The 12,806-nt window shown below is 40.7% G+C and overlaps 2 protein-coding genes across 2 annotated transcripts in view; one reads left to right on the top strand and one right to left on the bottom strand.

Moving 5' to 3' along the window:
• The window catches only part of frmd4a (FERM domain containing 4A), a 123,982-nt gene that overhangs the window by 7,036 nt on the left and 104,140 nt on the right, over positions 1–12,806 (top strand). The window lies entirely within an intron of this gene.
• LOC104965163 (protein transport protein Sec24A-like) overlaps positions 4,287–12,806 on the bottom strand; it is a 20,000-nt gene continuing 11,480 nt past the window's right edge. The window contains exons 13-18 of the mRNA XM_010794121.1: positions 7,923–8,129; positions 7,340–7,463; positions 6,773–6,931; positions 6,182–6,355; positions 5,850–6,008; positions 4,287–4,306 (exon numbers count right to left, since the gene is read on the bottom strand). Coding sequence (XP_010792423.1) covers positions 4,287–4,306; positions 5,850–6,008; positions 6,182–6,355; positions 6,773–6,931; positions 7,340–7,463; positions 7,923–8,129 — 843 coding nt within the window. The remainder of the gene's footprint in view (positions 4,307–5,849; positions 6,009–6,181; positions 6,356–6,772; positions 6,932–7,339; positions 7,464–7,922; positions 8,130–12,806) is intronic.

Raw genomic sequence — 12,806 nt, 5'->3', positions numbered from 1 at the left:
CCGCCCCGACTCGAGGAATGATACTAACGAGTACTAAAGTTGGTAGAAAAAGGGCGAGAACAAAACCTAGTAATAAGTAGTTGGGCCGGGTAAGGGTTTGATTACACCTTAATCAAGGACACAGATTGTAAATGTCGACCGTATTCGTGTGTGCGAAAATAGGAAGGTCTACAATAGGTCTATGTTCCATATTATATACACCACATTTTTCCCAGAATCATTACCCAGTTACATTCCAGCATTTGAAGGATGTTAGGCTGAGCTATCGTTTATAAATTGTTTTATGGGGAAGGTTAAACAATTTGTGGGTCATAATATTTACCGGTATTGGTCAAACAATACGTATTACATATATGCCATGAGTTTCGTATCAATTGTGCACCTACTTTTGGAATACCCTCATTAGAATCCGAAGTTCTTTTGAAGGGGGGTTTTCATCGAAGTTGGCCAACAAACCGTTCCAATTTCCTTTTACGTTTCGTACGGGTATTTCGTACAACCTAGATTACAAATTTGAGATTGGGTTAAAAGGTTATAAGTCCGGAAACCAAACCGGCCTAAACTAAATACGTGGTAAATATTTATTTACGTGTCTATATAGACTCATAGACTTTACGACCGAAATTACTGACAGAATGCCGTTTCAGAAATAAACTTTGGCAAACCTTCGGGTCTTTGTTGTGTAAACTTCCTTTCTGTACTTTCACATTTGGGTAATGTAAAGTACAACCTCGGAAATCCTTCTTTCCCGTTTTTGTATGCCGTCGATACATCGCGTGTCATATTGTCTTCCGAAGACGTAGTTGGAACTCAAAAGAATTGGGACGGTGGGAGTTGCCAGGACCGAGAGACAGACCGCACCTATGAGTCATACACCTTTAATTGACCCCGCGAATATTACAAACACCTGAGGTGGGGTGGATCGGGGTCATCTTCACTGCACGACACATCGTTTGACTATATTATGTTATGTAAATGGTTCCCTTCGTATCTTTACGTACCAAAAGCAAAATACGGGACACTCGGAACACCCGGGTACCGGTTTTAGTGGTTTTTAATAAGTAAACCCCCAAAACAACCGACAGTAGAACAAACCGCTCGTATACTGCGGCCACTACTCCTTCATAATCGTCTCCTCCCGTAAGTCTTTTCCGTGCAAACGGAAAATAGTCAAAACAGGCGCGAAAAGAATGGTAACCGAAAAAGCGAAAAAGGCAACTTTCGACCCGAAACCGTAGTCTAAGCTGTTACAACCGTCGTACGTTGGAGTGTTCGTGCCACTTCGAAGAAAAAGAAACGAGCGGACACGGAGTTTGGTAACGGAGAGGTTAAAACACGCGGTTGTTGGGGTGTGAAGTCTGTCGTAAGTGATTTTGCCCGACGTTGAGAACGGTACACTGACAAACTGTCCTAAACTAAGCGAGTCCCGAGAAACAACCGTAATGTATAATTAGATTTTACTGAAGTGAGTGTGACGCTCAAAAACTAAAATTAAAATATATATGTATATGTTTGCAAAAAAGACGAGTAACGACCCTCTATTACCCGTATGAGCCGTATAAACCGCTTAAATACAATCCTCTCGGGAGTTCGCCCCAAGAGAGAGCGTGAGAGAGGCCCCGTCGAACGGAGTACAGGGAAACCGGTCAACAAACTAATAACGTTTTCCTAGTTCGTCTGAACGAGAATAGAGCCGCTAGTAAACTACTATCGTTCTTGTATTACACAAAAGACTCCACTCTGTCTCACACGTCCGTCACTAACACCGTCATCCCTACTATACATAATAATGAGAAAGATGCGACCGACGACGAATAATCCTACGACGTAGTTACGACCGAACAGTCCCAAACAAAAGAGAGGACAAATCCCTACGTCCAGTCCACAAAAACAAACCAGAAAAACAGTCCAGTACGGAATCAAAAACACAAGACACCGGTAAAAGCGCAAATAAACTTTTCTCCTGTCACATCTTTTTACCTACTCCTTTTCCATACTGTCCCGGTCTCCAGGAATCCCGACTAATACTTTCGGGGGACAACAAACAAAAGTAACAACCAATATATCACATTTGAATAATGAGTTTTTATAGTTCCCGCGAGGGTCCAGAGGAAACTTTAATTTCATTGCCAACTTGCTCGTACACCCAAAAGGTTTCCTGCGAAATAAAACCCATGAAATTTTACATTTTACACCCGGATCAGGATATTCCTTAGTTGGAAAACATAGCGCAAGGAGGTCGAGTTACTTAAATTTAAACCCGATTGGCATGATGACGTGAAATAGTCACACAGTCAACGTTCTTGACAAAACACGAGACCAATAAACAGACGAGAGGCGTCACTTACTATAGTAATGAATTGTCTTCCCCTCTATCTCTCAATTTAACACCCTCTCTGGAATAAAGGCACTCAGGTCCAAAAAAAAATCTTTAAAAAAAGAAAATTACTTTTTAACATTATACTCAAAGGGTCAGTAAATATCACCCCGGGGCCGGATTTGGCCCGCGGGCCGCCAATTGAATAGCCCTGCTATAGAGGCTTGCTTCAGATTCAGACATGATTGATTTGACTAAACTGAACATAGTGTGTTCTGTACCCACAATACTGAGAAGAAAACCCTCAGAGTCATTTATCTACTTTAAGAAGGTCTTTTACCAGCAGTTCGACCTTGTTAAGGTGACAGCCGCCATATAAATGTCATACTGTATGTGGGGGCTTTTCCGTGGGCAATATCCTGTCAGACAACTAAAGAAAGATGGGAATCTCCTGAAGCCACTGCTGGAAGATTTCTATCTGTTTGTACCGGAAGCATTGATTGAATGATTTCACCATATAGGGTCAGGTGTGAGTATTTGGGTAGTGTGTAAATGTAGGATTGTGGGGGAGAAGAAGAAGAAAGATGCGGCTATTTGTCGTGCTGCTGTTCGATCAATGAAATGGCCAGGATCGCACAGTGAATGCAAATACACTCCTCTGCCAACATTAGTGCGCAAATTACACCGAACCAAATATTGTATAATTAGGGAGTCTAGTTTCTTTTGAGCAGTTTTAGTATATGTCAATGCACCTGCAGAGGTACCCAGAGAAAAGATGGAGAGCCTTAAAAACATCAGGATGAAGGCAGAGAAACAGCACAGGCATTCATTGGCAGTCTTTGATGAGCATCTGCCAGAGTTCACATGCTGGGTCACGTCTTGGGCATTTATTCCTGTTATTAACCTCCTCCTCACATCCCCTTCACAAGATAAGCTCAGTTGATAAACTGGCTCACAGCCGGTTGGCCATTAGATGCATAAAGAACACTGTCACACTCCACTGAGAGCCTGCTGCAGGCGTATACATTAACATGCAAGAAGGGATGCACTGCGCACACACACTCTGCAAACACTTCACATATTCACACCTGAGACCTTCCTCTGGCCACACACACACACACACACACACACACACACACACACACACACACACACACACACACACACACACACACACACACACAAATGACCACAGTTGAGCAAGCAGATACTCTGCTGCAGTCAATTAGAAATGAGGCGCCTTCACCTCTGCAGCTCATCAATAGTCTTTAAACAGGCTGCAGTGTAAACAGCTCAGAAGATTTAATGGTATGCTGTGGTCTCACACACACACACACACACACACACACACACACACACACACACACACACACACACACACACACACACACACACACAATAAACTTTTGTCTGAGTCAGTGCACCTACCAGAGAGAACCAAAGTCTAAACCACGCTTACTTTCCATCTAGTCTTAACCAATCATAAATGTATGGGCAAAGCCCTATGTATTGACCCACGAGGTTCGGGGCTCTTTACGGAAATAGTGGTTACAGATAACATCTTTGCTGCCTGTAATTTCTGTTACGTGACGAGTAGGGTGGCCCTTAAAATTGAAAGTCGGAAAGTCTAAGCTCCAACCCCCAGAATTCCTTCTATTAGTCAAGAAAACTCTCCTGGTGATTTTTTTCCTGAATCTGACAACATTTACCCCTCCATCATCAACCTTGAAGTTTAGCCTCAGTTGCAGCACCGTGGCTGCTGGTGACCAGGTCGATGAGGGAGGGGTAAATGTTGTTGGAATTTGAATAAAATTCACCAGGAGAGTTTTCTTGACTAGTATAACGAATTCCGGTGGTTGGGGCTTAAAATAAATGAATTCAAAAAATGTACCTCTCACGAAGGACCAACCTAGTGACGAGTCCTTGGCCAAGTGAATATATATTTTGCTCTCTTATAATATAGTTAAATTTAGAAGTTGTTTGTCTTTCCTGGAATTAAAGAACACAACAAATGCCTTAATCAATATCAAACCTGAGATCAGGCCATGGCTAGTTTGACTCAGCAAATAGTTTAATATAACATCTTGAAGCAAGTAATTATGTAATGATCACCCGAGTTAATATATAAACATTAAATCAAGTAACGTTGTGTAGGCTACTGTTTTACTCATTGCTAGCAAGGAACCCATAATGGATCATAACCATCTCTTTGTCTTTTTTTAGGTTTTCTTTTGCTTTTTGAAGCTCACGGTCTTAGAATAAAAGTCTGCTTCCGTAAAATATTGGTTTTGATTATATTTGATTTATTATTGATGCATTAATGTGTTTATCAAACCTGGTAGAGGTGCAGCTCATCTAAATGATTGTGTATACTGCAGGGTAGTTTGTTAATTTAATCCAGATGTAACTAAAGTTTTATTGAATTAATGTTTATATTTTATATCATTAATCCTAATCTGCAAAGTAATTAAATTAATTAATTAAATGTAGTGGAGTAAAAGTACACGAACAAACAGCAGCAAATTGAAATACTCAAGTAAAGTACAAGAACTTCAAAATTGTACTTACGTACAGTACTTAACTAAATGTACTTAATTAATTTACATAACTGCATAGGCCTATATCTTAAATAGGGTGATAGCAGGACACCCCATCTAGTCACTCAGAAAAAATCAGGACATTCTGATGTAGAGTTTCAAAATAAAAGACCTTTGAAGTCTCATATATGAGCTATCATCCCTGTCCCCAAAGGTCTTTTATTTTGAAACTGTACATCAGAATGTCCTGATTCTTTCTGAGTGACTAGGTGGGGTGTCCTGCTATCACCCTGGAGTGAGATGAGTCTTTGATACTGGACAGTCTTTGTTTTATTCTCATCTAAACACAGAGGGATGATAGCTCATATATGAGACTTCAAAGGTCTTTTATTTTGAAACTGTACATCAGAATGTCCTGATTTTTTCTAAGTGACTAGATGGGGTGTCCTGCTATCACCCTGGAGTGAGATGAGTCTTTGATACTGGACAGTTTTTGTTTTATTCTCATCTAAAAANAGTACCCATAAGGAGCTGTACAAATGCCGCAGTTTTTGCGTGGCTGTGTATTTAGTTGAAAGCCCAGTGGCGATCTGCTCATCTCTCATCGAAATAATATGCTAATATTATTTCGATGAGAGATGAGCAGATCGCCACTGGGCTTTCAACTAAATACACAGCCACGCAAAAACTGCGGCATTTGTACAGCTCCTTATGGGTACTGCAATTAGTGAAGTGCATTCCTCCGTGGTGAAACGATCAGCACTGCACCACGGAGGAAAGCGGCAGAAAGTCGCTTGGAGTTAAAGAGAGCGGGGCTGCGTTGCATGCATGGCTTCCTTCTGCAGGTAACGGGGAGACACGCTCTGGCGGCGGTCTCGATCAGGATCCGAAAATACAATTTAAATATTTTTGCACACTTATTCCACTTATTCCTAGTGTGCCACTGGTTACGGTGCCGCGTGCCAATGCTGGCACGCGTGCCAGGGGTTGCCGACCCCTGGTCTGGAAGGTAGCTAAATTGTGTTTAATAGTGCAGTACCTACCCATGCAAGCAAGCAGCCCGCTGATGGCTTGAACATCAGCTCCAGCAAAGATGTCCGACAGAGAGTTGACCACAGGCAGACACAAGGTGTGGACACGGATCCTTCTCTCTCCTGTAATAGAAAACACCAGTTATTCAAACAACATTTCAAAATGTCAATATGGCTTTAAAAAGACAAAACAACATTGGCTGTGTGTGTGTGTGTGTGTGTGTGTGTGTGTGTGTGTGTGTGTGTGTGTGTGTGTGTGTGTGTGTGAGTGTGAGTGTGTGTGTGTTTGTGTGTACCTTTGCTGGACGTGTAGAGCAGTGCAGCCTGGAAGGAGACGACTTGCAGGTCGTCCAGGTTTTCCTCGATGGACATCTGAACTGCAAAGCCAGCGTCTGGGTTCACGTTGGGAAGGGACAACAGATCCGTGGAGCGCACAAAGAAGTTTCCGTGGAACGTGTGGATGGACAGACCTGCAGAGAGAGAGAGAGAGAGAGAGAGAGCGAGAGACAGAAAAAATCAATTAAGTTAAACTGACAGCCACATCTCGACTGCAAACAATATTGTCTTCCAAATGACTTACAGAAGATCAAAATGAAGGTTCAATTACAGAAACATTTGAATGCATTCAGGGGCTATTGAGGCTAGATTGTTTAGTTCTGCCTACAAAATACTTACACAGTAACCAGACAGTGCTACTATCAATAGCAAAGACAAAACATCCTAAAGTAGGATTATTTATGAATGAAACTATTCTGCAGAAATATATTATAGAAGAAATAAGGGGTTCCTTTTCCCAACTTATTTACAAATCGGATGTGAATGAAAGCTAAAGTTCTGGGAATGCACATTCAGGTCAGTGCTGGACAGCTTTCGTGCTGCACACAGACCTTTGGTGCAGCGTATCCTCATGACGGCCTCGAAGCCGATCTTCCTGGTTAAGTATCTCTTCAGATCCTTCTGGAAGCACTCCACCTGGGCGGGGTTGCGCTGGTGGTGGTAGGATGGGTAGTAGTAAACAGTCCCTGCAGAGTATCTGGATATGCAGCCTGCGAAAGGGAAGGAACACAAGAACATATTTATTGGCCGTTTTAAATATAGATTTAAAACCCGACACACGGTCTCCACCTTTTGAGAAACTTCTTTTGTTTCCAGCTTCTGTCTCTGACCTACAATACATAAAAGGCGTTTTTCACCTATTTTATAGACTGATAACTTTTTTTAAAAAATTTTTATAGCTCTTAGTGTTTTAAAACACTAAAAACAAAAACACTTTTATCTAGAAAATAAGGCCCGTGGTTGCTATAAGCCTAAAATGAGTTCAAAATCATTCAAAATCCTCCTATACACATCATGATTTGTCGCATAAACGTTGAATATAAACTAGGCATTCAAAAACTAAATTGCAACATTTCAGTTTTTCTCTTCACCTTCTATCTATTTAGTGCAAGACTTACCGAGCGATGCCAGGTCGCAGTACTGAGAGCTGAGCAGGAACAGGTCCACCGACACCTGCTGGCCGGAGCAGTCCAGAGCCAGCTTCTTGTAGAAGTCTGTCGCTGGGGATAAGTGCTGGATATCCTGAGGGAAAACACACCATGTATGAGCAACATTGAAAATCCTGATTACCCAAAATAAGGCAAAAACACAACATTTCTTAATACTTTTTTGTAGAAAAAGACTTGGCTTCAAGACTGCCCTCTGAATCTAGGCCTTTAAATTAAAGAAGAACAAACGTTCTCGTTATTTTCCATAATTAAGTGATTGTTCGGTCAGGGTTGTTTTAGAGTGCAGTTAAAAGTCTAGCTAGAATTTCAATGTAAATGTGAAACGATCAATCAAAAAACAATAATAAATCACTCCGATTATTTTTTAAGTCAACGTTTTTCTTCTTCTAACCCGGTAGACATAGGCTGGTATATTTTATTCCTTTTAAAGACAATTGTATATTTCAATTTTATGAATATATCATACTACCACAATGGTGCTGTAGAATATACGTCTCTTTAATCAATCTCTTTCCATCTGTGTTTCTCTTACCTTGGCAGATGCCCGTTGGTTGGGGTCTTCTCTGGATTGAAGGGCCCCCACACCGAGGTTAGGCAGCTGGGTCTGAAAGATGGTCATGCGCCCTCCGGTGGGCGACAGCAGCTTGAAGGCTGCTTGCAGAGCTGAACCCAGGGCGGACTGGGTCTCCATTGTCTTTTGAAACAAAGTGGGGAGGCTCTTCAGCAGATCCTGCACAAGCTGAAAAACAAAATAAAAAGGGAATGACTCGAGTGTTTGAGTCACATGGACAGTAGCTGCAGTGAGTGTCAAGCTTAACATTCAGAAATAGGACAAAATGAGAAGGATTTGAGTGATAATCTACATCAGGGTCATTCAATTGGCGGCCCGCGGGCCAAATCCAGCCCCGGGGTGATATTTACTGGTCCTTTGAGTATAATGTTGAAAAGTCATCTACTTTTATTTTCTTCTTGGGCCAGAGTGCCTTTATTCCAGAGAGGGTGTTAAATTGAGAGATAGAGGGGAAGACATTGCCTGAAAACTTTGGCAGGCTCGGGTTTCGAACCTACCTACTAGCTACTGTAGTGACAACTCCTGTCATTTATTGCATCTCTGCGTGAATGATTAGATCATTTCACCTAAATTAAATCAAATGAAACGATGTTGATGGTTAAATTAGCTTCACATGTAGGCCTACTGAGTTCTGAACTTGCCATTTAGATCTATAAAGGCCTTGGGGCTATGTTGTTTGATTTAATTAAAGACAATATGCACTCCACTTTGCTGTTGTAGTATTTACTGTATCTGAAGCTCTTAATATGATTGCTCATATTTCAACCCATCTTTTTCCCAGACCCTTGCTTTTGATCATTTTCATCAACCGGCCCCCATTACAAACTAATTGAATAACCCTGCTCTATAGTATGTGCACCAGAGGAAGTCAGTTAGTGTATTCTGTTTAATATGTGTTGTGTCTGTTTGTGGATATCATCTCTTGCCTTTGATCTGATGTGAACGAGGGCTGGTCCTTCATCAACTAATCATTATTTTCTTGATGCTTTTTTCATGCGGAATGTCTTATTTCTAAGAAAATTAATTAGTGGTCATTTTTGCAAGTGGCTGTTTGGATTTGCATTTTTGTTTTTCTGCTTATCTACTGCATGCTCTGTATCTAATGAATACATTATTTTCCAGGGTGATGGCGGTGTCACATTTGCAAGGTGCCACCTGTCATGTGTGCCAGGTTTAGGGGAGGGGCGGCAGGGTGGCATGGGAGGCGGGGAGTAGCAGAGGCACCAGGCGGTCTGATTGGCTCGCCATCTGTCTCTGCCACAGAGCAGATGTCAGAGTAGAAAGACCAATCAAATTTTTCTTCCAAGTGCACTTTCTCTCTGTGTGTATACTGTAGGTCTTTTGCTGTAAGTGTATGCATGTGTAAATGTATGTGTATAATTGTGTCTGCTCTACAGTGTGCATGCTCCTGACGTTTCACACTCTGGTTGACACAGGTCCCAGTGGGGCTTATTGTCTTCCATACGGAGGGAGTTAACACAGAGCAGGTCCTTGTCATAATGAAGAGCTGTCTTGTTAGCAGCAATTACAGGATAAACAGCCTGGGAGATATGACCAGGCAATCACATATTCACCATTATAAAGCTTCACTAAACAAATACAAATAAAACATGTTGAAAAGGAGAAATAAGGGCTTTAAGGGTTTTAATCTCTCACCTTTCACTTCACCCTCCCTTGAACCAGGGTCCCACAGCCCATCAGGATTAGCTGAGAGTCTCTTACAGATACTTGTAAAAACGTGTAATTGGCAAAGGCAAACACAATGCAAAATGTCCAAAATACATCACACACTAAGTACATGTAAACCCATGAGATTAATATTTGCATATATTTAGCTGATTTCTCTTATTTTTTTGTCAGCCAATGTGTCAGTTGTTTATGAATCACAAAAGAAAACCTTCAACCAAGAAAAAAAGGAAGGACCAGAGCCCATACAGTGGATGAATATACATAATCTGTTGTGCAAAATAATAGCTTAATTCTACACCTCACAAATGAATATACTTTTTAAATTATATTGCATTTTAACAATTACAATACCCCTACTTTGTGATGCAGTGTTTTTGAACGTATGCTTACATGCCATCTTGCGACACTTTGTTCAGTAAATCAAGGAGATGGTCTGTTTGTGGAGTTCTTGGCTCATAGTCAATTGTTGGAGGGGAGAATTACAGTACCTAATGTTATAATTTAGCTTTACTAAAAACATGTGCATAATGAAACCGGACGAGGGGAGCAAGCACCAACATCCTTTCGCAACAGGAAACAGCACGGTTTACAGGAAGTGTGTCTTAATGTTGGGTTAAACATGGAGCAACAACTATTGTGTAATCTGTATCTGCTAGATTACAAGTGTCACAGTGAAATCAGAATCAGATTCCTTTATTTGTCCCGCAACGTGGACATTTACATTAGATAGCAGATGGTGCAGATAAAGTGAGGAGAATAGACTTGCATATAAATAAATAAATGGCTAAGTATGCACCCGCTATTAATAATAAGAGAACACAATAAGTTAAACAAATAAAACTAAATAGCAGATAAGTACACCATGGTAAAAACGTAGCAGTATATTAGTGTTGTTGCCCATATACAATTAAAGTGGTGCCAATTTTTAAAAAACTGAGAGAAAAAATAAATTGGCCTTCTTTACCAGAGTCTCTTCCTATCAGCAGCAGATATTAGTATCCCGTCGGAATTATATTTGGAAATATATTTGATTTAGTTTATGTAAAGAGGATATTAGCCTAAAGCTAGATGCATGAACCAGCTCAGAGACTGACTGTGCAGCACCCTCTCTTTCCTTTCTCACTCTCAGAGACAAAAGTGTGACCTTGGTTGCCCCCCTAATACAAGGCTTTTTGAAAAGCTCTTTTAAAAAAGCAAATCATTTAATAAATATGATTACCCCTCAATTTACTTAAAATAATTGTACAGATATAAAGTTGCTAATGGTCATTAATGCACATATTTGAGACATTGCCACAGTTTACACAAAATCACTTATGGGTTAAAAACAAAGTCTTTAAAATCACTCTAAAAATGTCTCTAATATTCTTGAAGTGTTCAAATATTTTATTTGTTGGAGGAAAAACACAGAAGACAGGAGAATATGTTTTGCATTAAAACTTACTCAAACAATTAAGAGCGATTATCATGATACCTGCTTTCATAATCATCTGCATACTGTGTATATATTCATAAAGAATTGCAAAACTAGTCAGGTGACTCACTTTAGTCTTGTGTGTTTATGATGAGGAGTGCAGGAGTTGGATGTATATACATTTAGAGAGGATTTCTCAGTTTACATATGGAAGTCGTTCCACTGAAAACATTAAAGCAGAGCTGTTAGAAGATCTTAGAAGTAGTGGGGTCATTACCACCACACATTTTACAGATGATTCACCATGGAGCGATGGCGTAAGGAGGATGATGAAAGCGAAGGACACATGTAATAATCTGTGAATTGTTGTTCCTCTTGTCGGCCTCTAGAGGGAGTTAAAGCCCTTTGATTTAAAAATGAAGACCTCTCGAGGGAGAGAATACATTATGCCTTCTTTGTACATTTCATGATACTCCAGCATGTTTGCAGGGTTAATAGAATCTTGGTAATTGCAGGTAGTGTAATGTGTATGTGTGTGTGTTATGTTGTGTCCTTTCGAATGGCGTTTCTTCAGGTGGTCGCTGCACAGTAGCTTAGTTAAAACAAGGAACCCCTGCAGTCAGGAGCAGGAAGGTCAACAGTGGATGCTTCTCTCAGCATGTTACTTTAAATGGCATCTCCCCATGAGTCTGTTCAAACACACACACTCAAATCCACACACACACAAAAGCAGTTTCACTATTAAATAAAGTCGTTTTTTTTGTCACTTTTAATCAATCAATCAATCAATCAATGTTTATTTATATAGCCCAATATCACAAATGTTACATTTGTCTCAGTGGACTTCACAGTTTGTACAGAATATCAGTATGACAATACGACACCCTCTGTCCTTAGACCCTTACATCGTACAAGGAAAAACTTCCAAAAAAGGAAAAACCCCACAGTTTAAAGGGGAAAATGGGAGAAACCCAGGGGGATCCCTCTCCCAGGAAGGACAGACGTGCAATAGATGCCGTGTGTAAATCGAAAAGATAATACATTTACAACATAGGTAGACCAAATGTTTGGAAAGACCAAATGTTTGGAAATGCATGTGTCTATAATAAGAAGACGAATCCACGAGGATGTCAACAATCCTGTGGGAGCCATCAGGGAAGTAGTATGATGAGAGTCAGGCAGGACCGCAGAGACAGGCTCAGCCACGACTCGAAGTCCAGGACTCAGATCCAGAACTCAGGATCCAGGACACACGACCACAGCAACAGGATTAGCCCCCAAGCGTAGATAGAAACACCAAAGAATTTGGGGAAGCTGGGTCATTCCGAACATGAAGTACATAGGTACAGACAGAGAGAACGGAAGAAGAAGGTGAAGCAGCTGGGGGCTAATAGGCCAACCAACTGATTGACTGATATCAGAAGCTGTCTGAATTTTAAGCTTTACACGACCTTAGCCCGAATAATCCCCTCTGCAATGCATAATTATTACCCTGCAGACACACAGCCAGCAAGCAGCCAATATAAATATTGCTTCAAAGTCCCATTTCTCACCTATAGCAGTATGCACACATTTATTACCAGATGCTAGTCCAAATTATCAGAATGAGATTTAATAAGTGTTAATGCATCATCTAAATCACTGTAAAAAGCCCAGTATACACCATGAATTAGGCATTTCTTTCCCCCTTTTTGATCGTTGTTGTTAATCTTCTTATCCAGGCATAAGAAGTTCAACAAAAA

The sequence above is a fragment of the Notothenia coriiceps genome, unplaced genomic scaffold (genome assembly GCF_000735185.1).
Source record: "Notothenia coriiceps isolate Sejong01 unplaced genomic scaffold, NC01 NC01_scaffold00037244, whole genome shotgun sequence".
NCBI classification, from domain to species: Eukaryota; Metazoa; Chordata; class Actinopteri; order Perciformes; family Nototheniidae; genus Notothenia; species Notothenia coriiceps.
Note: the sequence above shows the minus strand (reverse complement) of the source record. Positions and strands in the feature narration are given on the sequence as shown.